At 32.5% G+C, this 25761-nt stretch overlaps 1 protein-coding gene across 7 annotated transcripts in view; it reads right to left on the bottom strand.

Annotated features, from left to right (window-relative positions):
• Positions 1-25761, bottom strand: part of DENND1B (DENN domain containing 1B) — a 265472-nt gene that overhangs the window by 184536 nt on the left and 55175 nt on the right. For all 7 annotated transcript variants that reach the window (XM_055378544.2, XM_055378528.2, XM_063709838.1 and 4 more), the window contains one exon: positions 18125-18168. In XM_055378544.2, coding sequence (XP_055234519.2) covers positions 18125-18168 — 44 coding nt within the window. The remainder of the gene's footprint in view (positions 1-18124; positions 18169-25761) is intronic.

Here is a 25761-nt window from a genome sequence, read left to right as displayed (position 1 = left end):
TAAGAAAATATTTGCAAACCATACATATGATAAAGGGTTACTATCCAAAGCATATAAGGAACTCCTATAACTTAACAGCAAAAAAAAAGACCTGATCAAAAATTGATCAAAGGACTTAAGCAGACATTTCTCCAAAGAAGTCATACGAAGGGCTAAGAGTTATATGAAAACATGCTCAACATCACTAATTATGAAGGAAATGCAAATCACAGTTGGATATCATTTCACACCTGTGAGAATGCCCATTATCAACAACCAAATAAACAAACAAACAAAGATAAGTGTTGGAGAGAGTGTAGAAAATTGGCACCCTTGTATACTGTTGGTGGGAATATCAAATGCTACAGCAGCTATGGAAAACAGTTTCCCAAAAAATTAAAAATAGAACTACCACATGATCCAGCAATCCCACTCCTGGGTATTTATCCAAAATAACTGAAATCAGGATCATAAAGGGATATTTGTTCTTCCATGTTCTCTGTAGCATTACTCAGAATAGCAAAGATGTGGAAACATCCTACATGTCCATCAACAGATGAATGGATAGTGAAAATGTGTTATATACATACAATGGAAAATTACTCAGCCTTAAAAAAAGAAAGAAAATCCTGTCATTTGCCACAACATGAATGAATCTGGAGAACATTACACTAAGTGAAATAAGCCAGTCTCAAAAAGACAAATACTGCATGATTCCACTTAAATGAGACATCAAAAATAGTCAAACTCACAGAAGCAGAAAGTAGAATGCTGGTTGCCAGCCAGGGTCTGTGAGTAGAGAGAAATGGCAAGTTGCTGTTCAACAGGTACAAAGTTCAGTTATATAACATGAATAAGTTCTAGAGGTCTGATATACAACACTGTGCTTATAGTTAACAATACTGTACCATAAACTTAACAATTTGTTTATAGAGTAGATCTCATGTATCTGTGCCTCCACAATAAAAAAAAAAAAAATCTCAAATCCATTCCCTTTCCCACTTTCTCTTTAAGCTTTCTCTAGTTGAGGTTCTCAACAGTTCTACTAAACAATTACCGTAGCCTTCTAACTAGTCTCTATGTCTCCAACAGGCTCCTTTTATCCAATTCAAAGCACCTAAATCTAAAGTTACCTCTTTAAAATATAGATGTGATGTGTAAGCCTCCTAAATATATACCATTTTATGGTTATTTCCTATTAGTCAATGCCAAATCAGTTAGCATAGTATACAAAGTTCTTCATAATCTGACCAAACTACCTTTGTAGCCTCAGTATCAAGTTCCATAAATCCCACACTCCAACCACATGAAATTAGCAGTTATTTGAACAAGTTCTTGTGCTTAATTTAATATTTTGCTACTTCTTCCATTCCCTATGGCTCAAATTGGAGTTATCTGATGTTAATCTTCCTCTTTAATGCCCCATATCCTACAAATAATAACTCCACAGACAATCATGTAAAACTTCAGACTATTACAATTTGCAATGCAAAACATATTAAATAATCCTAGCTGGTTTTATCAAAAGGAGGAAGTGAAATATATTGTTTACCTCTTAAAACCCAAAATATTTACAAGGTTCATAGGGTATGATTATCAAATTATATTTTTCAGTATGGATTTAAAGACATAGGTTGGGGCCTATAAAAGCAGTTGTTCTTGGAGATTCTTTTCTTTGCCTAAACTTTGCCTGGTAAGTTCATCCACAGAAGTAAATTCCACACCATCATCCTCTTCCTGAACTCCAGTCAGAGGTTTCCTTCTACTTAGAAGATATTCCTATTAGAATACCTGGCACATCCAAAATCAAAAACATCATCTTCCCTCAAAATATGATCCTCTTACCATATGCCTTATTTTTACATTTTCATGCTAACTTTTCCCTAATCTAACCTTTTGCAAACTTTAGAATCAGGGAACAACCTTTCCTTTATTAACACATCAATAACTAGTTAAAACCACATGAACTCTGTGTCTGCATTTTACAAAATTGACCACTAGATTGCATTGTTGTCTGGTCAAATAGGCTAAGGATATAGCTGTATGTTACCACTTAGTACTAATTCACCAAGATAAGCTGCAATATTGTCACTTATCTAGAAAAACAAACATAAGTAAACATGTGACTGTGTGTTTAAATAATTGTTACAAGGTAACAAAATAATTCATACTTTAAATAAAACATTCACCATCACAGTTAGTTAAAACGCTTAAATTTAACAACCATGAAGTTAATTTTTGAAATTAGGTTCATTTAAAGGTGCCCAAATATTAAGCAAATATTGTATACTACTTAAAATATTTTTATGAAATATCATACCTAACATTATGTCTTTAAGATTTAAAATGTCTAAATATGTAAAGGTCTATTAAAATGCACATAATTTATCTGAATCAAAATGAAAATATATCTAATAAGTCATACCATTCATCTGGACTCTTTTAGCTCTCTCTTAATATACAAATGCATTCCTTTTCTCCAAAACATGGCAGCTGGGAATGAAAGATTTCAAATTATCATTTTCACATCATATTCCATCATCTTTTCATCAGTTTCTCCTAGCTTTTCTTTGAGCTCCATTCTTTTACAAGAGGTCTCTTTTTAGATCAGTCCATATTTCCATAATCCACACTGCTGTTTCCTCCTCTTCTCCCCAGGGTAGAATAACCCCCACATCCAGAACTATGGCCTACAACTGTCATTAAGCCTTATAACAATAACAAGATAACAAAAGATCGGGTGGGGAAGAGGCTAGCTGGTAACATATGTTGATCAAGTTCAATATTTTCAGCTAATACACAATAGTTTTAAACTTAAAAATTTTAATAATGAAGTACCTTCATACCTACTTCTTATCCTAAAGTGTATTTCAGGCTTAAATTTTAAATGTTAATAAGCAACCTGGCAATACTTCCTTTAAATCGTTTATCTATTAATAATGTGAAAGGGGGAAGGAAAAATAGAAATCACACCAAAGAGAAAGGTGAGATGGCAATTCATGGATAATTATTCATTTTATAACTCACTCAATTTAGCCTCAGTTTGCTAAAAAAAATTAGAAAAATTCCCCTAAAAGTCATTTTAAAGCAATATACAGTTATAATAAACAAAATTATTTCAAAGTAACATATTTTATGAGTTAATAATGACTTTATGCCAATTTTGCAAGACTTTATTTTCTACCGAGTAACATTTTAAATGCTACTCTTGTTTCCATTATTTGTTTCACTTCACAGTTAATTAACTTTAACTTCTTTTCAAACTAAAGATAAATTTGAAATGCAAAACTTTGAACTAGAAGAGAGATTTTCATGTCATGTTATATTTATGTTTTTTCTCCTGACTTCGGGAGAATTGCTTCTAATTCATCAGCCTATGTTAGGTAACCTTGAAAAAATAATTTCTCCACTCTATTTCTCTCAAAGATTCAGAACTCTTTATAGAACTAAATTCCAGTTTCACTTTTGACAAATGTTTACAGCTTAATAAAGAGTAAGCTTTTGGGAAACCAGATTTATTTCTTTCAATCAGAATCATTTATCATTATTTAATTTCTATAGATTGCTGCATAACATCAGACCTTCCAGGTCTGGCTTGAATCATTTATATAGTTAGAATGTAAATTTCACTGCCATAAAAATAGATATAAAAACCTCACCTCTAAGAACTCATTAAAGTAAAAATCTGTTCACCCTTCAACAGAAAAATAAGGTCATTTGTACAGGGGTTTTCAAATACAATTTTATTATCTAAAATGTATGCAAAAATATTATTTTCAATGGGAGTCTGCTAGATGAAATATTCCAGCAAATACTTCAACTATAAAGCAAAGTTCATAAAATATCACTATGTTTTTCCAAATTAGTTTCCCTGTTTGCATTAAAATTTTAAAATTTTAGCAGTAGAGAATATAAAATAAGCATGCAGGTAAAATAAGAATGTGATTATGTTTTGCCTTGAGCTTCCTAAACTGCGCCTGCTAAAGAAATAAAAATCTAGTCTACATAAGATAGATAGACACAAAGATATGTTTATGATGATGATTTTAGATTTACTTTTATACATTTTTCCACGTTTGCCCCTTATAATGTTTCGTTCTGATTCATCTTTTTTAGTCATAAGAATATACCAATAGTATATTGGTACAGTGGTTATACCACTATAGTGCTTGTATGTACAAAGAAGCCAATAGGAAATAATTGCTATTTTAGCATTACTGAAATATATAACTAATAAAATTTTTGGAATATGAAACCAAGTAAACAGCCATAATATAATTATAATTATCTTACATTTACCCATCATCTCTACAAAATTTATAAATTTTTATTTAATTAAACATTAAGAAATCAATTTGTTTTAGAAATACGAGTTTATATATAATATTCACAGGGTTAGAAAAAGGAGTTTATATATAACATTTATAGGGAATTTACTATTACATATCAAAAATTGGTTCAAGACATTTCATTCTTTACATTCGAAAAAACAATAGTTGATATAGAATGCAATGAAACTATTTTCTGTCTCATGTAATTGACTGGTAGTTAAAAATGACAGAATCAAGCCCAAACAACCAAAAAATATCCAATTTTTAGAAATCCACGATCATTTAAATATTTATTTTCAGAGTATTAGAATTTAATAAATTATTTCTGAATAATTTAGATCTTCTTTATGATGATGCAAGAAGCAAAATAATAGAATACTCAATGTGTTTCAATTTCAAATAATGAAAAACTAATCATTCCTACCAAATACCTTTTAAATCAATACAAAATTTTTTAAATTATGAATGTATAAAAAAATTGTTTACTAATAAAACAGGCATTCTTCCTAAACTATGCAGACCTTAACTCCTACCTGTATCCTTTTTTTATTCAATAATGACCCATCCTTTTTATATTCAATAATGACCCATTAGTCATTATTAAATATAAAAACAAAACTGTATATAGTACTGAGTAGACTGGATTTAATGTCAGCTAAGTAGCTGGCTGCCTGCCATTCATTCCTATGAAGATGCAGCTGAAGGGTAAAATTTAAAATTCTCTGCTGTTTTTGTATAATACATAATTTTTACTACTATTCATTCTTACAGTTATACTTTAAACTGTTTCCAGATAATTTCTACCAAGATTTGATTAATTAATGGAATTTTTATTATTGTTATAATTTAAAATAATCATGTAACATATGCACTTTTCCAAAAGCATTTCTTAATGCATTTTCATTATTTATCATGGAAGCACATACTAGGTTGTCAGTATATACTGAAATTTAATTTCACCTCCTACAGAAATGAGGGACAGAGGAGAGAACAAACAAGTCAGGTACTATCATGAACAGTCAAGGACCTATTAAATCTTCATGCTACCTAACCCCTCTGCTAAGTTACATCATTTCATTCAAACTTTGTTGAATTCCTACAATATGTGTCATAACACCAGTTTGAAATCTTTCCAAATTTAAGGTGAAACACCACTCTTAAATCCATCCTTCTTAAATTACCTTGCCTATTATTTTTCCAAGAAGATTAAGATAAGTTATCATGAGTTTATTCAACTTCCTCTGACTTGTCACTCATTCAACTAGCCGTTCAAAAACACTTATTCATATCTTATGTTCCAGCCACTCTACTAGATGCGGAGATTGAAAAATGAGAAAGTTCTGCCCCTTTTCCTTCAAGAAACATACCTACAGCCTAGGAGAGACAGAGACATGCAAAAAAAAAAAAAATGAAAATATAGTTAAAATTAGAGGTACATATAAGAAGCTATGGAAGTACGGACAGGTTGCCTTGGAGGCTCAGGAAAGCCTTCAAAGAAGGATTAATTTTCAAACTGAGTTTTAATAAACAGAACTGGACCACACAAAAGAAGAAACAGAATGGAAAAGTAAAAACAGAAATTCCACAAAAAAAAAAAAAAGGAAAAGAAACAAAACCTAAGAAGACAGGGATAGTGTGTGAAGGAAGTCTGACCATGCCCTCTCATTTGCTGAATATCTTCCACAGTGCTTCAGACAGACCTTAACTCCTACAATGAATCCTGTGAACTATCATGTCACTGATAGCAGAGGATTTTTTTTTATGGCAAAACCCATATAACTGACAGGGTTAGGATTCAAACTCATGTCTATATTACCAAAAATTTATGTAAATCTTCAATTAAATAAAAGAAATAACATTCCAACATCTCTATCACTCTACTACAACTTTAAATCATGAATTAATTTCATCATTCTGTCTTTCTGCTACAATAGGGTATCACACTCAATTATCTGAACTATATGGCAGTGTCCTCCACTCTCACCCTAAGAAGATGACCAACTAAAGGACAAAACTCAGTGATCAAAAAATAAGGCTTAAAGATCACCTTCTATGTACTCCTCCTAAACACCAGCATTTCCTCATGAATCTCAGTCTTGCACTCCAATTAGAAGTAGAGCTAGAACACAAGTTGGATAGTCAAGACCCACTGGTGTGCTATATTCAGGAGACCCATCTCACATGCAAAGATACACATAGGCTCAAAATAAAGGGATGGAGGAAAATTTACCAAGCAAATGGAAAGAAAAAAAAGCAGGGATTGTAGTCCTAGTCTCTGACAAAATAGACTTTAAACCAACAAAGATCAAAAAAGACAAAGAAGGGCATTACATAATGGTAAAGGGAACAATTCAACAAGAAGAGTTAACTATTCTAAATATATATGCACCCAATATAGGAGCACCCAGATTCATACAACAAGTTCTTAGAGACCTACAAAGAGACTTAGACTCCCACACAATAATAGTGGGAGACTTTAATATCCCACTGTCAGTATTAGACAGATCAACAAGACAGAAAATTAACAAGGATGTTCAGGATGTGAACTCAGCTCTGGATCAAGTGGACCTGGTAGATGTCTACAGAACTGTCTACCCCAAATCAACAGAATATACATTCTTCTCAGTGCCACATCACACTTATTCTAAAATTGACCACATAATTGGAAGTAAAACACTCCTCAGCAAATGCAAAAGAACAGAAATCAAAACAGTCTCTCAGACCACACTGCAATCAAATTAGAACTCAAGATTAAGACATTCACTCGAAACCCCACAATTACATGGAAATTGAACAACCTGCTACTGAATGACTCCTGGGTACATAATGAATCAGGCAGAAATCAAGAAGTTCTTTGAAACCAATGAGAACAAAGAGACAATATACCAGAATCTCTGGTATATAGCTAAAGCAGTGTTAAGAGGGAAATTTATAGCACTAAATGGCCACATCAGAAAGCTAGAAAGATCTCAAATTGATGCCCTAACATCACAATTAAAAGAGCTAGAGAAGCAAGATCAAACTAATCCAAAAGCTAGCAGAAGACAAGAAATAACTAAGATCAGAGAAGAATTGAAGGAGATAGACACATGAAAAACTCACCAAAAAAAAAATCAATGAACCCAGAAGCTTTTTTTTTCTTTAAATTAACAAAACAGACCATTAGCTAGACTAATAAAGAAGGGAGAAGAATTATATAGACACAATAAAAAATGATAATGGGGATATCACCACTGATCCCACAGAAATACAAACTACCATCAGAGAATAATATAAACACCTCTATGCAAATAAACTAGAAAATCTAGAAGAAATGGATAAATTCCTGGACACATACACACTCCCAGGACTAAACCAGGAAGAAGTCGAATCCCTGAATACACCAATAACAAGTTCTGAAATTGAGGCAGTAATTAATAGCCTACCAACCAAAAAAAGCCCAGGACCAGATGGATTCACAGCTGAATTCTACCAGAAATACAAAGAGGAGCTGGTACCATTCCTTCTGAAACCATTTCAAATAACTGAAAAGGAGGGACACCTCGCTAACTCATTTAATGAAGCCAGCATAATCCTGATACCAAAATCAGGAAGAGACACACAAAAAAAGGGAAAACTTCAGGCCAATATCCCCGATGAACACCAATGCGAAAAATCCTCAAAAAATACTGGCAAATCGAATCCAGTGGAACATCATAAAACATCCACCACGATCAAGTGAGCTTCATCCCTGGGATGCAAGGCTGGTTCAACATATGCAAATCAATAAATGTAATCCATCACATAAATGGAGCCAAAAACAAAAACCACACGATTATTTCAATAGATGCAGAAAAGGCCTTTGATAAAATTTGACATCTCTTCAGGTTAAAAACTCTCAATAAAATAAATATTGATGAAACATATTCCAAAATAATAAGAGTTATTTATGACAAACCCACAGCTAATATCACTGAATGGGCAAAAGCTGGAAACATTCCCTTTGAAAACTGGTACAAGACAAGGATGCCCTCTCTCACTACTCCTATTCAACACAGTATTGGATGTTCTGGCCAGGGCAATCAGGCAAGAGAAAGAAATAAAGGGAACTCAAATAGGAAGAGAGGAAGTCAAACTACTGTCTGTTTACAGACAACATGATTTTATATTTAGAAAACCCCATCATCTCAGCCTAAAAACTCCTTAAACTGATAAGCAACTTCAGCAAAGTCTCAGGATACAAAATCAATGTGCAAATATCACAAAGTATTCCTTTACAGACTACCATCAGAGAATAATATAAACACCTCTATGCAAATAAACTAGAAATAACCAAGCAGAGAACCAAATAAATCATGAATGAACTCCCATTCACAATCGCTACAAAGAGAATAAAATACTCAGGAATACACCTAACAAGGGACGTGAAGGACCTCTTCAAGGAGAACTACAAACCACTGCTCAAGGAAATAAGAGAGGACACAAACAAACGGAAAAGCATTCCATCCTCATGAATAGGAAGAATCAATATCATGAAGATGGCCATACTGTCCAAAGTAATTTATAGATTCAATGTTATTTCCATCAAACTACCATTAAATTCTTCATAGAATTAGAAAAAAACTATTTTAAATTTCATACGGAATCAAAGGAGACTCCATAGAGCCAAGTAAAAAGTAAAATCCTAAGTAAAAAGAATAAAGTTGGAGGCATCACGCTACCTGACTTCAGACTATACTACAAGCCTACAGTAACCAAAACAGCATGGTACTGGTACCAAAACAAACATATAGACCAATGGAACAGAAAAGAGACCTCAGAAATAACACCACACATCTACAACCATCTGATCTTTGGCAAACCTGACAAAAACAAGCAATGGGGAAAGGATCTCCTATTCAGGAGCTAGGAAAACTGGCTAGCCATATGCAGAAAAATGAAACTGGACCACTGCCTTACACCTTATACAAAAATTAACTCAAGATGGATTAAAGATTTAAATGTAAAACCAAAAACCATAAAAACTCTAGAAGAAAACCTAGGCAATATCATTCAGGACAAAGACATGGGCAAAGACTTCATGACAAAAACAACTTCAACAAAAGCCAAAATTGATAAATGAGATGTAATTAAACTAACAGCAAAAGAAACTATCATCAGAATGAACAGGCAACCTACAGAATGGGAGAACATTTTTGCAATCCACCTATCTGGCAAAGGTCTAATATCCAGAATTTACAAGGAACTTAAACAAATTTACAAGAAAAAACAACCCCATCAAAAAGTAGGCAAAGGATATCAACAGACACTACTCAAAAGAAGACATTTATGCAGCCAACAAATGAGAAAAAGCTTAACATCACTGATCACCACAGAAATGCAAATCAAAACCACAATGGGATACCATCTCACGACAGTCAGCATGGTAATTATTAAAAAGTCAGGAAACAATAGATGCTGGCGAGGCTGTGGAGAAACAGGAATGCTTTGTTGGTGGGAATGTAAATTAGTTCAACCATTGTAGAAGACAGTGTGGTGATTCCTCAAGGATCTAGAACCAGAAATAACCATTTGACCCAGCAATCCCACTACTAAGCATATACCCAAAGGAATATAAATCATTCTACTATAAAGACACACGTACACATTTGTTTGTTGCAGCACTATTTACAATAGCAAAGACATGGAACCAACCCAAATGCCCATCAATGATAGACTGGATAAAGAAAATGTGGTACATATACACCATGGAATACTATACTGCCATACAAAGAATGAGATAATGTCCTTTGCAGGGACATGGATGAAGCTGGAAGCCATCTTCCTCAGCAAACTAACACAGGAACAGAAAACCAAACACCGTATTTTCTCACTTATAAGTGGGAGTTGAACAATGAGAATACATGGATACAGAAAGGGGGACAACACACACCAGGGCCCATTCGGGGGCCAGGGGTGAGGGAAGGGAACTTAGCGGACAGGTGAATAGATGCAGCAAACCACCCTGGCACATGTATGCCTATGTAACAAACCTGCAGGTTCTGTACTTGTATCCCCCCCTTCCCCGGCTTTTTTTTTTTTTTTAAGAAAGAAGAAAGAAGAAGGAGAAAAGCCAGAACAGCTCACATCTGATTCCCAGTCCAATCTTCCTTCTCCTAACAGACTTCTGGAAGGCAAGAACCACATCGTCTTCTTTACAGCTTTATTGTGCCAGACAAGCACCTTTCAAAGTACTCTACAAGTAATTTTAAATTCTTAAGACAACTAGAGCTACACGCTAATTGCCTAGGCTACGTTCATTTGTTTAATATTTGGTAAAATTTTTCATCTCTAATTTAAGAGTAACAATCAAAAATATAACTTAAAATACCTTAAAAATATAGCATTACTTTTATAATTCTTACAATTTTCCTACATATCTATTCACTCTGTTTATTATACACAGTATAACTAAAAACATCACCAAAAATATTGATGCTTGTGAGACTGTATGTCTATATTTCATAAAGACCTTTGCTCTTGTGTTAGTATGAAATGTTTCCCTATCTCTGGAGTGTATCAATAAAGTAGATTATAAAGCCTCATAAATTAAAGACACTCTGTTCTGACTAACTTCTAGAGAGAAATGTACATAAACAGAATATTCCCAAAACATCTATAAAATAAGGAAGTTGAACTTCTAATATTTCAAATGAGCTAGACTTTCAAAATAATTCTTAGAGGATTCAAATTCACATTATTAAGGTAAATCTTTAGAAAACTCAAGTTTTATAACTTTGGCTAAATAAAAATAGCCATGTCTTCTCTGATTTAATAATGTTAAGGACAGAGCAAGTACACATTTTATTCTACTTGGGTATGTTTTTTCCAAATGTATACAAGTTATTGAACTAATAAGCAACTATGACATGTTAAGGTTATATAACATGTAAATTTCTATTTAACCAAACCTAATCACTATTCTGGAAAACTTTATGTCAGCAGTGATTATATTATGTAGTACATCTACTTGAATATAATTTCCAAAATCTTTAGGTAACCAAAATGTGGAATTGATATTAAATTGACTTAATCAATGGATAATTCCTCAGAACACTAAAACATTAATTACTAAGCACAATTTGTCTATATACTTTTTCTTCTTATTTTTGTATGCCATCAAAAGGCAATTTGAGTTATGTTAACAAACGTGTTCATTTTTCCTATTTTACTAAAACATAAAAGAGATATGGGCAGCTCTGGCAGTCTGTTAAAATGCTTGTGTATGACTGAAAGTTCTCAATCATCTACCCCTCAAGTGTTGTTGTTGTTGTTGTTTTCCTGTAAGACATTAGTTACTTAGATTAAAAGTTGTAATTATAATACTATGAGTGTTTAAGACTAAACTAGGGGCAACAGTGTCAAAGAAACAACTGAGTATATACTTTTGTTTTTTAAAGAGAAAGAATTATTTTGCCCTAAATCAGCAGTTCACTTCAGCTTTGCTTTTTTTGTTGTTTTGTTTTTATTTTTGAGACAGGGTCTCACTCTGTTGCCTGGGCTGGAGTGCAGTAGCAGCATCTCAGCTCACTGCAACCTCCGCCTCCCTGGTTCAAGTAATTCTCCTGCCTCAGTCTCCCAAGTAGCTGGGATTACAGGCCTGCACCAACAGGCCCGGCTAATTGTTTTGTTTTTAGTAGAGACAGGGTTTCACCAGTTGGCCAGGTTGGTCTCAAACTCCTGACTTCAAGTGATCTGCCTGCCTAGGCCTCCAAAGTGCTGGGATTATACACGTGAGCCACAGCACTCGGCCCACTTCAGCTTTGCTTTTACAAAAAAAAGAAAAAAGAAAGAAAGTACAAAAAAAAAACACCTCTATACTCCTTTTCTTTATCGGGACTTGTTAGGGACCCTGGAGAGCTGTTGTTTATGTATAACTATTGAAATGTATTATATTAGAAATTAAACTTGAAACATTTTTTAAGAGGTATGGATCCACATAATAGCAATCATGAATCTGTTGGATGTTAACACAAATACCATAAATGATTATGGTATTACTTTTCATCATCATCATTTTGACTTTGCAGACCTCTGAGATGTCTTAAAGTGTTTGGTCTTGAACATGAGCACACAAGGGAATAAAATGTGATTTTTGTCTTGTTTGATAATATCTGATTCTAAAAAGAAGCCACAAAAATTGTTAAAATAAACTTCAATCAATTTTGATGGGTTTGCTTCCCTGGCTTACTGATTAATTTTTTTGCCTACAATAACAAAGTTATTCCTACCTCTGGCAATTCTCAAATTTGAATATTCACACTTTTTTATTTTCTTAGGTTGCAAACATTCTCCATTCTTTTCAAATCTCTGATGCCTCCTCTCTTCACTCACATAGAAAATTGTTCAACATTTCTTGAAATGATAAAAATCAAACTCATCCTCTCTTCTTTAGTTTTCTCCATCTCTCTCCAGTCCCTCAAAAATAAACTTTTTGGTCAGACTCATTCCTGTAATCCCAGGACTCTGGGAGACCAAGGTGGAAAAAATCACTTGAACCCAGGAGTTCACGACCAGCCTGGGCAATAGGGTGAGACCCCATCTCTACAAAAAATAAAAAAACATTAGCCAGAAGTGGTAGTACATGCCTGTAGTCCTAGCCACTTTGGTGGCTGGGGTGGGAGGATTGCTTGAGGTTGAGATGGGAGGATCGCTTCAGTCTGGGAGCCAGTCATGAGGGCACTACTGCACTCCAGCCTGGGCAACAGGTTAAGAAACTGCCTCAATCAATCAATCAATCAATCAAATAAAAAATAAAAATTGTTTTCATGCAATCTCTTTTTTCCCTTACACTTATACTCTTTTCCATTCCTAATGTAACTGACTATTTCAGATCCTTCTTACTTTTCACTGAACTACTAAAATAACTACCAAACTAATTTCCTCGCCTCTAGTTTCTACCAAAACCAATCCATACTGAAATCTCTCCCACTTGAAGGACCAACTCTTTAGCAAGGCAAACTGTGCCAAAACCTAGCTCATTTACTTTTATAGTTTTATCTCCCAATACTCTCCTGTACAAAACCCTCCACTGTATCAAAAAAAGAAAAAATATATAATCAAAGCTCCTGAAATGCCATGTCAGTTGTCCCACTGGTTCCTCAATTGCCAAAAGAAGGAAAACATACTGCGAGAAGCGTATAATAAACCAGTGCCTACGGGTACTAACAACTCCATGTTATGAAAAAGGGATTGATATTATTTCTTTGGACTAAATTACATATTGCTTTTAAATTCTAAAGATACCAGGAGAAAAATTATTACAATAATCTTTTTTAACGGAGCTAAAATAAGTGAGGTAAGTTTGAGACAACATTCCAAGCAGAAAAAAAACAATAAAGCTAAAAATTTAAGAGTAAATGCTTTTGCGTCAGACAAACATGTCTTCAAATCTTAGCTCCGCCTCTTACAAGCACTGTGACCTCAGGTAAGTTTCTTACTTAAGACTCAGTTCAGGTATAATACTATCTCCTATTAGCCCTGGGAGGATTTAAAAATAAAATGAAGTATGCACATAAAGCACCTAGTATAGTGCCCAGTGCATGGTAAGAGTGAAACAAAGAACTTTTTAAGATTATAATTACTGAGGTAGCCTCAGATCCAGAGAAAAGGCTAGTTAAGGAGAATGCAGTTGGTAGAGAAAAGCAGTAAAAGGGAAAAGGGTTAAGAAATATACACAGAGTACTTGTCTCTTCTGTACAATTCAATAAATTCCCTAAAAAGTATATAGCAAAACAATTATTCAAGGCCCTTGACTAGATTCCCATGTAAAGCTTGATTTCTTTAGATGTAAAATGAAATAGATACACAAAATGGTATCTAAAGTTCCTTTCAGCTCTAACCTTCAAGAAGGCTATAAGAATTGTTGTAAACTAGAATCCTAAGAGTTATGAATATTCATCACCATTACATGGTTAAGCGCTTCTGTATTTCACTAAGCATATGAGGGCTTATTGATGTTCCAGTGATCTCACAATTTCAGAAACAGAACAACAATTAAGCCCCAAATAAAAAAAATCCAAGCTGGACCTGACAAGTACATTATCACTCTCATGTGAACCCAAAGTTAGCAGTCTTCAGAACCCCTAAAAATGCTCAGAGGCAGTTTAGTTTATAAAGTAAAAGATAGAAATTTTAAAAAAAAAAAGACCTGAACAGGAATAGGAGGTTTGTAATTGGTTGAACAGACAAGACAGAATTGAGAAGACTAAAATATATATATATATATATATATATATAATATTTTGGAATGGTAAAATGAGTGAGCAAGGCTCTAGTCTAACTACAAGCTACTTGAGAACAAACGCAAACTTCTTATTCCCAAGTCATGTCTTCACTGTAGGGAGTTCTTTTACATACTTAAGATATTTATAAATCTAAAAAGCTAAAATCAAATTATAATTCTATACCCTCTTTTTATGTGAAACCATGGTCAAAGGTTGTACTAGACGTAATTAATATTTATCACGCCCATTTATCAGACTTTTTGAGTGTAATCTCTAAGTCTTTCAGATTGACTTTCACATCTAGAAAAGTATTCTTTCATGTTTACTCAAAATCACATGTCTGTAGGCTTATTTCTGAATGAACTGCTTTAAACACATACTTTTATCAGCTTTCATGTTTGCAAATGGTGAGAACTCCATCTGTGGACTTAAATTATAGCTAAGTTTGTGTATTCTGAATTTAACAGTGACAAGACTGTCTTATCCCATTTATTTGAAGACATAAGAAAGGAACCTGCTCATCAGGCATCCAGCAAAAAGTACTTATTTCCATCAAAACTTAAATTTGTATAATATAAAACCTGGAATAATGCGTGAAGCTAGTAGGACAAAACATAGGATAAACACTTCAGGATGTTGCGTTGGGCAAAGATTTCATAAAGAAAACCTTAAAAGCACAGGCAACAGAAGCAAAAATAGACAAATGAGATTATATCAAACTAAAAAGCTTCGGCACAGCAAAAGAAACAACCAACAGACTGAAGAGACAACCAACAGAATGGGAGAATGTATATGTAAACTAATCATCTGACAAATTATTAAGATCCAGAATATACAAGGAACTCAAACAACAGCAAAAACACAAACAATACAATTTTAAAATGGGCAAATGAGCTGAATAGACATCTCTCAAGAAAAGACATAAAAATGGTCAACAGGCACATCAAACAATCTCAGCATCACTAATCATCAGGGAAATGCAAATCAAAACCACAGAGTTATCATCTCACCCCAGTTACAAAAGTTATCATCAAAGAGACAAAAACTAACAAATGCTGGCAAGGAGGCAGAGAAAGGGGAACTCCACACACTGTTGGTGGGAACGTAAATTAGCATAGCAATTATATAAAAAATAGTATGGAGGTTCCTCAAAAAACTAAAAACAGAACTATCATATGATCCAGCAATCCCACTACTGGGTATATATCCAAACGAAAGAAAATCAGTATACCAAAGAGATACATGTTTATTGCAGCACAAGAGCCAAGATACGGAATCAACCTAAGTGTCCATAAACAAATGAATGGATTAAAAAATATGGTATACATACAAAATGGAATACTATTCAGCTATAAAAAAAAGAACAAAATCCTGTCATTCATGGCAACACAGATGGGCTTGGAGGATATTATGCTAAGTGAAATAAGTCAGGCACAGAAAGACAGATGTCTCATGTTCTCACTCATATTGGAAGCTTAAAAAATTGATCTCATAGAAGTAGGGTAGAATAGTGGTTACTAGAGGCTGAGAAGGGCAGGCAGGGGCTTGGGGCTGATAGCCAGAGGTTAGTTAATGGATCCAAAATGACAGCTAGATAGATAGGAGGAATGGTGTTCTAGTGTTCTATAACACTGTAGGGTGATTATAATTAACAAGAATTTATCATATATTTTCAAATAGCTAGAAGAGCAGATTTTGAATAATCCCAGTGAAAGAAATGATAAATGTTTGAGGTGATGGATATGCTGATTACCCTGATTTGATCATTACATATTGTATACATGTATCAAAATATCACATATATGTACATCTATATCATTATCACCCATATATATGTATAATTATATGCATATATTTATATACATATATTATATACATATATAATATAATATAATATAATATAATTATATTATATTATATTATTATATTATATAATTATATTATATTATAATTATATAATATAATATATTAATTATATTATATTATACTATATATAATATAGTATATTGTATTATATATAATTATTATATATTATATTGTATTATATATAATTATTATTATATTATATTATAATATATTATATATATTATAATATATAATTATAATTATATATTAAGATATATATAATTATAATTATATATTATATATTACATATTATGATATATAATATATAATTATATAATTATATAATTATATGTTATACATATAATATACATATAATATATACATATATAATATACATATAATATATACATATATAATATACATATAATATATACATATATAATATACATATATAATATACATATATAATATACATATATAATGTACATATATAATATACATATATAATGTACATATATAATATACATATATAATATACATATAATATACATATAATATATACATATAATATATACATATAATTATACATATAATATATACATATATTATATGCATATAATATATACATATACACCAATAATAAATATCACCCATATATATGTATAATTACATATCTTTTTTTTTTTTTTGGGATGGAGTCTCGCATTGGTTGCCCAGGCTGGAGCACTGCAGTGGCACGATCTCGGCTCACTGCAACCTCCACTTCCCAGGTTCAAGTGATTCTCCTGCCTCAGCCTCCCAAGTACCTGAGATTACAGGCACATGCCACCACACATGGCTGTTTTGTATTTTTAGCAGAGACGAGGTTTCACCATGTCAGGCTGGTCTCGAACTCCTAACCTCATGATCTGCCCGCCTCAGCCTCCCAAAGTGCTAGGATCACAGGCGTGAGCCACTGTGCCCAGCCATATCAATTTTTAAAAAGCAAAAAATTGGCAAAAAAATCCTTAAATCTGTATTATTTACCATATATTACATATAAAGCAACATCAAAATGATAAATCTATAACATAAAGTTTAAATGATTTTTCTATTTACATATATCATGTAAAACTACTGCATCATTTTGGTCATACTAAATATTTGAGGAACTATAGAAGACTATAATATAAAATGCAAATGGAATAAATTCATCCAGTAGTCTTGCATGCCATATTTTTTAAAGAAAGTAAAGCTATAGGTAAGAACTATTTTAAAATAAAAAAAGTGATAATTAAACTTGTATATGTAAATGACTCAGATAGTACTGTGACAAGGAGAGAACTGATCACTTATTTATGGCAGTAACGCTTACTTCTAAGTACACAGAAACAATAAGAGTATATTTAACAAAGATTTCATATTGTCAACTTTTTATTGTTTTTAATGTTTTCAAATACATATTCTATAGATAAATTAAACAAGTATAAAATATGTTGAAAGTTTAAACATCTAGCCCCTATGAGTTTCAATATAAGGACTTCTTCATCACCCATCTACTTGGTAACTTTAAAAGATTCTTCCACATATTCCGCACACATGCATTTTTGTCTCACAGTTGATCAAGAGAAAATAATTTTAGCAATCCATGTTCACTAGTAGTTATACTAGCAACAGCAGCAGTAATAGTAGCAACAATCATAATACTTCAACTTTAAATTTTTTAAAAAATTATGTGGTACCAACCTGGTCTCCAAAGTCCTCTGGGAATTTCCACAATACCACAGGATCTGTAAATAATTGACATGTATAATTAAACAGCAGCAAAAGAACACATTTAAAGGAACAGTCTTGGTTAAACACTCTTAAAATTGTCAAAGCTACTTTAATTACAACATTTAAATTTTTCTTTAAACATTTATAGTTGATGACATTCACTTCTCTTCCTTTCTATAATTAAATATTTTGATTTTTTAAGAAATGTAATGACCTTCAAAATAGAAATAAATGATATTAATAACTTGGTCAGGTTATTAAAAATCATTACTGTATTTCTTTTAGCAACTCACTTTTTATTGACATACCTTAGATTTTAAGATTTTAAACTCTGAATTTTCTATTTTAACTACACTTTTAAAATACTGGTATTCCTTTGAAAAGAAAAATACAAATGTATCAAGTATGTAATAAAATATATTATAGCTCTCAGAGACTAGACCAAAATACACCTTAAATATCCATTTAAAATTCCAATTAAGATTTACAAAAACTGTAATAATATTTGCCTTATATCAGTTTTTAAATCTCATATTTGCAGTAATAGATAAGTTGGTAAGTAGATATAAAGCAGTTCATTTAAAATACAATTGATATTTGCAGGGCATTTCACAGAAATTTTTCTAGCATGTTTTATCTAGTAATTAATATATATAAATCAATATTGTTTATAAATATTCACACCAGTTTTTCATTTTCTTTGTTTCTCACAGTATTTCTCTTCTACTTAGCACACTAAAATGCTAAGATCTTAGTTTAGTAAGCACTAATACATATTTTAGCCATATACTTATTGTTTAACTCTGTCAAAAATAAACTTCTGAATACTTCAAATGTGTTTTAAAGGGATAGTGTATAGTGGATTATTTCTTCTGGGCAAAAAAAAAAAAAAAACTTGAAAGCCCAAGATAAGACTAATGCGTGTAACAAGTACCACCCATATGACAGGGTTTGAACTCCATGCCAAGTAAAAGGACTTGTGGATCAAAGATAACACTTCATGTACCAATCGGTGAAAACTTACAGCTTGATTCCATTATTTCCAGTATTTCATACCATTTTCTAAAAAACACAACCTAAGGATACATATATATTTCAAAATTTTTAATTATAAAACTCAATAAATGTCTAGCAACATTTTTAGCATGAGCTGGCTCCTCTTGTGTTTATACTTAAGTTCCACAGAATTTTTTTCAGGTATTTTAAATTAAAAAGAAAAAAGTAAGCTTTCGACAATTAAACTTTTTATTTATTAAGGACTAAACAGTTTCCATATAAATAATAAAAATCAACAATTTAAAACATCTTATATAAGAATAATACATTACAAATTTATGAAGGTAATATTAAATGATTATATCCTCATGTAAAACGAAATGCATACATTTCTAAAATGAATGTGGAATGCATTACACATCACCTAAAAACACTCAAACGTAAATATCTTGTGGATAATTATATTCCCAATTAAAAAAATAGACATATATTTATATGGCAGTTTTACCAAAATGGTAGCTGCTAAAATTTGAATCTCATAAAACAAAGGCATATGACAGAATTTTCATAAAATATTAAATGAAAGTTTTTATCTTCATAAAGTAATACAATTACTAACAGCTACATAAACAAATCCTCATGCAGAAATACAGAACAGTTCTTTCTCATGAATAATGAAATTACAGGGTTTCAATGTGAATATTTAAAATCTCCCTTTTAAGTAACCTCAACTTTGTAATTACTATTTGAGAAGATGTTTGTGACAACTTTCTTACAACTTTGTCTTAAATAAGTATACTTATGTTATTGAATAGCTTACAGTTCGCCCTTGCTGTTTGTAGCATTTACCTAAATATGTTTTGCTGCCTGACTTTTCCTCACTAACATTTTTTTTCTGTATACTCTGTTTTTTCGGAGAGAGAACAAATAAGTACATGAAAACTGCATCTATTGGTTTAAGCACAAAGTAGAAAATATCCCAGCTCTTTTCATTAAATGAATTTTACCCTTCAGCATGCAAAAAATTATTATAATCATGTGCATCCATATTTTGAAATGGATTAACTTAGTTACTGCCTATGTGATTAGATTTAGACCACATCTGACACATCTTTGTAGCAACTTTTCAGAAGTACTGCAAAGGAAGAAACAAAAGGGCTCTGAAAAAAATAATCCGATTCAACAACTTTATGCACAAAGACTGAATTTTCTGTTCCCTGAGGATTACTTTCCAGATACTCAATCTGATCTGGCAATGTTAGGTCAATTTTATGCTGATTTTATGGGTGAAAGGATGAGAACTGCTGGTGGGAATCATCGTTGCCAGTTATGACTGATATACACTGTGTTTCTCTTTTTTCCAATGCCTACCAGTAAATCAAAGGAGACTCCATATCTTAATTAAAGAAAAAAATTTTACTGCCAACATTCTAGAAACCAAATAAATATAAAAGGAAGAATACTTGATTTTGACATAAATATATTTAATCTCTTAGTTTAATAAGAGATAATGTTACAGCATAGTAAGAAAAAAATACAAATTTTTATTAAATCAGTAACTTTAGAAGATGAATATTTAAAGTATGATTTGCACATCATCAACATAAGGATTCCAAATTCACTATTAAGGCTTTTTTAAAATGTAAAGTAAGATAAAGTCAGTAATATTTTATTTTCCCAATCAAATATTTCACATTTCCTGGCCCTTAACTGAAAACAAAATTAAAATAACTTAGAATACCAGTGTGATTCTACTATACTACAAAAAGAGTATGCAGTAAAAGAGCTCCAATTTGCACAAAAGGATAATATTTACTTAATACTGTGGAATTCAAAGATGATTAAATATACAGTATTTTCAAATTCATGCATTTGTAAAATCTCAGTTCAGAGACTACATACTTCTAGAAAAGTATAATATATAATATTAGTATTTTTCTTGATTACGGGTTTCAGTGCCTAATATACCCACACTGTAAAAGAATATGTATGAAGAAATTGAGGTCAAAACAATGAGAAGTGTGATTTACTCACGTAGCTAGGTAATGTCTGAGGTTACAGCTTTCTTTATTGAGATGTGAGGAGCATACGTTTTAAATAATTTCCAATAATTCACAAATTTTTGTGGCCCATTTAACTTAAGTTCAATTTATTTCATTCAAAAATCTATGCAGTGCTAAAGAAAGAGGAAAAGTCTCTGTGTTACAATGCCCTACAACATTCACAGAGAGAAACGTCAAAGGGCAATTTCGTTTTTGTACAAAATATTCTTTTAAGTGAGGTATCCTGTAGGAACATTTGAACTCAACTTGAAAATTCACTGGCTTAAAAATGTAAAAAAAAAAAAAAAAAAAGTTCCTAATGAAGCAATGAAATGAGCAAAAATCATTAAAGAAAATGTGTGATTTTTTGGTAATGTATGATTTTTATTCTTTCACCTGTGGACACATAATGGTGAACTAAACAAAACAGGGTCTACCACTTACAGAGAAGAGGAGCATCTAAATATATAATGTAATAAAACTTAATGCATTTTTATGATACTAGAAGAAGGGGTACTGCAGGAGCACATAATAAGGAAATCTAATTTAGAGAGTCACTAAAGGACTTCAAAAGGAAAGGACATAAATTGACACAAGTTAGACAAGCAAAGAATAATCTGGGCCATAAAGTGGGCAGGGGAGAACATTCTAGAGTGAAGAACCAATATGCATGACATCTTGAAGGTTAAAAGAAAGCAGAATACCTTTTAGAAACTGAAAAATCATCTAACATATCTGAATATAGACTAAGAGGGAGACAATGTCTAGAGATAAAGCTGGATTGGCAAGGGAAGCCACTGAAGCAGACAGTAGTATAAATCAAGTTAGAAAGAACAACCAGAAAGGGAGAATGCAGCTAGAGTGTGTGTTATTATGAAAGTCAAGAGAAGAGGGTGTATGTAAAAGAAATCCTCAAACAAATGCTGCAACACATTGAGAGATGATGACTGAAGAATGGCAACTATATTAAAAGACATAACACCACAGTAAGATGAGCCTCAGTGGAAGGGTAGGAAGGAGGTGGCCAATTTAAGATTGTGGAATGAGTGAGTATGATGAAAGAGAGGCAGTATGCACAGAGGCAATTTACTTAAGAAAGGATACACAAAGTAGAGGAAAGTAAAGGTAGACAGAAAGCTTAAGCTAGAGATATTTGTTTTTTTCTTTTGACTGGTACAGACTTGAACATGTTTAAAAGGCTATGGGAATTCATGAGCTAGCAGAGAGCCAGCAAAGAAGGAATACAAGATCCCTGAGAAGACAGGAAGGTTGGAATTCAGATCAAGACAGTGAGAGGAGCCTAAGACAGAAGCTGAAGTACGTTTTCCATTGTTATAGGAAAAAAAGAAGAGGAAAGACATATAGCCAAGTAAATTTGTAGTGCAAAAATACGAGTTTTGTGAAAAAAACTGCTAATATTTTTATATGTAGTAGGTAGTTCTCTAAAGCAAAGCTTTCTGCTAAAACACGCAAAAAAAGCTGTTGGAGCTTTAAGGAGGAGGTATGAAATAACCATTTCAGGCAGAGTTCTCAATATAGGTAGATATCCAACATGGCATTTAATGGCATTTCTCTCAATTGGTGGATTCTGTTGGGGTGAGGTTTCTGTTAATCAGGTGGATGGGAAGATAATCTAAAAGAGCGGCTGCAGATCTGAATTACGTATCTAAAGCTAATAAAAAGGAAGTCATATTTTCTGAAAAGTCCATTAATATTATATGTTATATCAAATGATACAAATGTATTTTAAAACAGCATAGTTTCAGTTAAAGGTCTACAGCATATAACTGAAGACTGTAGGATTCAGAAATAAGATGACATAAATAAATGGAAGTAGAATTATGAAATCACATAGATGAAGTCTGGGTCTTCTACTTATGAATAACACAATGCTTTCAGTGTATGATCAGAAGTAGGTTTTGAAAAATAGCAAATCAATTTCCTTGTCTCTTTCTCCCTCAGACTCTCTAGGTTGTTCTTAAAAGAGTCTCATCTATTTATCCAAGTGTACTATATAAATACCTTTTTTGACGTGTGCTATTTTTGAAAAAGTTTGATAAGCATGTAATTTAATAATTATGGTTAAAATGATATTTTATTACATCTGCCAAAATAATTTTCAAACTCATTAATTATTGTAATTTTTTTTGAGACAGGGTCTCACTCTGTCACCCAGGGTAGAGTACAGTGGCATGAGCATGGCTCACTGCAGCCTCACTCTCCCAGCCTCAAGCAATCCCTTCCATCTCAGTCTCCCAAGTAGCTGGGACTATAGGCATGCACCACCATGCCCAAATAATTTTTTTTTTCTTTTTTGTAAAGATGAGGTCTCGCTATGTTACCCAGGCTGGTCTTGAATTCGTGGGCTCAGGTGATCGTACTGCCTCCGCCTCCCAAAGTGCCAGGATTACAGGTGCGAGCCAACATACTCAGACTTATCATAATTTTATATTCAGCCTGATTGAAAAAAAAGGGTTTAAGGAAATAATTCACTCTATCATTTAGGGCCACAAATGACTTTGGTGAAGCCAGAGATTCAGAAGATCGACACTTTTGCCATTTTTCCTTGGCACAGACTCCAGCAAAACACAGATTTACTGCATGATAGAAAGATATCACTCATTTTGACAAAGTAGTAATAAAAAGCTTCACTGATCCACTCAAAAAAGAATAGTATGATAGACTGTACTATAAACCTTAAGACTATAAGCAACAGTGAAAATAAAAACAAATTCATTGCTGGAAAGTCTTAAATTCAGACTACATCTAATCTTGATAAAACATATATAAGCAGATGTTTGTACAAATTATTTTGAAGTTAACCTATAGATGACAATATTTAATTTTATCATCTTCTTAAAGGTCTAATTCAGTAGTTCTCAAACTTCAACAAAAATATCTACACAAACAGATTGCTGGGTCCCACACACAAAACTTCTGAGGTGGGCCTGAGAAATGGCTTTTTTTTTTTTTTTTTTTTTTGAGACAGAGTCTCACTCCATTGCCCAGGCTGGAGTGCAGTGGCACAATCTCTGCTCACTGCAAGCCCCACCTCCCGGGTTCATGCCATTCTCCTGCCTCAGTCTCCTGAGTAGCTGGGACTATAGGCGCCCACCACCACACCCAGCTAACTTTTTTTTATTTTTAGTAGAGACGGGTTTCACCATGTTAGCCCAAACGGTATCGATCTCCTGATCTCGTGATCCGCCTGCCTTGGCCTCCCAAAGTGCTGGGATTACAGGCTTGAGCCACCGCGCCCAGCCAAGAAACTGCATTTCTAAAAAGCTCTCAGGTGATGCTGATGCTACTGGTCTCAGGACCACACTTTGAGAACTAACAGCATGGACTATGTATCTCTCACAATGATTAGCATTATGCGTCACATGTTAAGAAATTTAATATTTCCTTCAAAAGGAAAGGACATAAATTGACACAAGTAAGACAAGCAAAGGATAATCTGGGCCATAAAGTGGGCAGGGGAGAACATTCTAGAGTGAAGAACCAGTATGCATGACATTTTTATATATTTATAAAAAATATAAATATTCTTTAAAATATGACAATAAATAATTTATATTTTCCTTTATTACATATATACTTGATATGACAACAAATATATCTTCATAGGGCTAGAAACAAACATCAACTATATCACTTACAGCAGAAAATAATTTTAGCAAGAAAAATACCACCAAAATGTTTTTAAAACCCAAATACTACTGATACTATAATTCTATTTCCATATCCCAATGAAAGAATTTTATTTCAGAATTGAATGTTTTGTGACACTGGAACCACATGATTTAAGGAACAATTATGGAGGACTATAGTTATGTGTACACAAGATATACTGCCTATTATTCCCTCTAACTTTATATGCTGTATGCTGTATACATACATATTGGTAGTCCATATCTAAACAAGATAGATGTCCTTTTGTACTTTTCCAACTCAGATATGTGAGAAAATTTTTCTTGCTGTGCTGTCTTACAATGCTTTCTTTCATGAATTTAAGCAATTAGTTCCAATACGGACAACAGAAAGACTATCTGTGAATGCAAAATATAGTAATAATAATAATAAGGTCTCTTTTATTTACTTATTTGGTATTTCAAGAAAAGTTTCATTATATATGGATAGAAACTTTGTATTTTCTGAATGAGAAAGGACATTAAATATTCTTTTTTTTTAATCACCCAAAGTTATACTGTATCCTGTGTCTAGAGCTAGTAACTATTGAAGCCAAGACTAGGATTCAGGTATCCTTGCTTCTTATATAACACCCTTTCTAATATATGCTGCTGCAATTTGCTATACTTGGTTGATCTTTGATTTTACTGTTCATTCATTAGACAGTAATTTAAAGAACATCCACAAGTCTAAAAGTTTCTTAGTTATCTATAGGAAGACATTCTCACCAAGCCAAATATTTGTATTTTGTAAAACAATGGCCTAAATCTTACAGACTTCCTTTGAACAATACTTGGAAATTTGTATGTGAAGAAACCTAGAAAAGGAGATTAATTACTAATAATACTCAAATCAATACCTTCTCAATCTGAAATTAAA

This window comes from Gorilla gorilla, chromosome 1 (assembly GCF_029281585.2).
Source record: "Gorilla gorilla gorilla isolate KB3781 chromosome 1, NHGRI_mGorGor1-v2.1_pri, whole genome shotgun sequence".
Taxonomy (NCBI): domain Eukaryota; kingdom Metazoa; phylum Chordata; class Mammalia; order Primates; family Hominidae; genus Gorilla; species Gorilla gorilla.
This window is presented reverse-complemented; position numbering and strand designations above follow the sequence as displayed.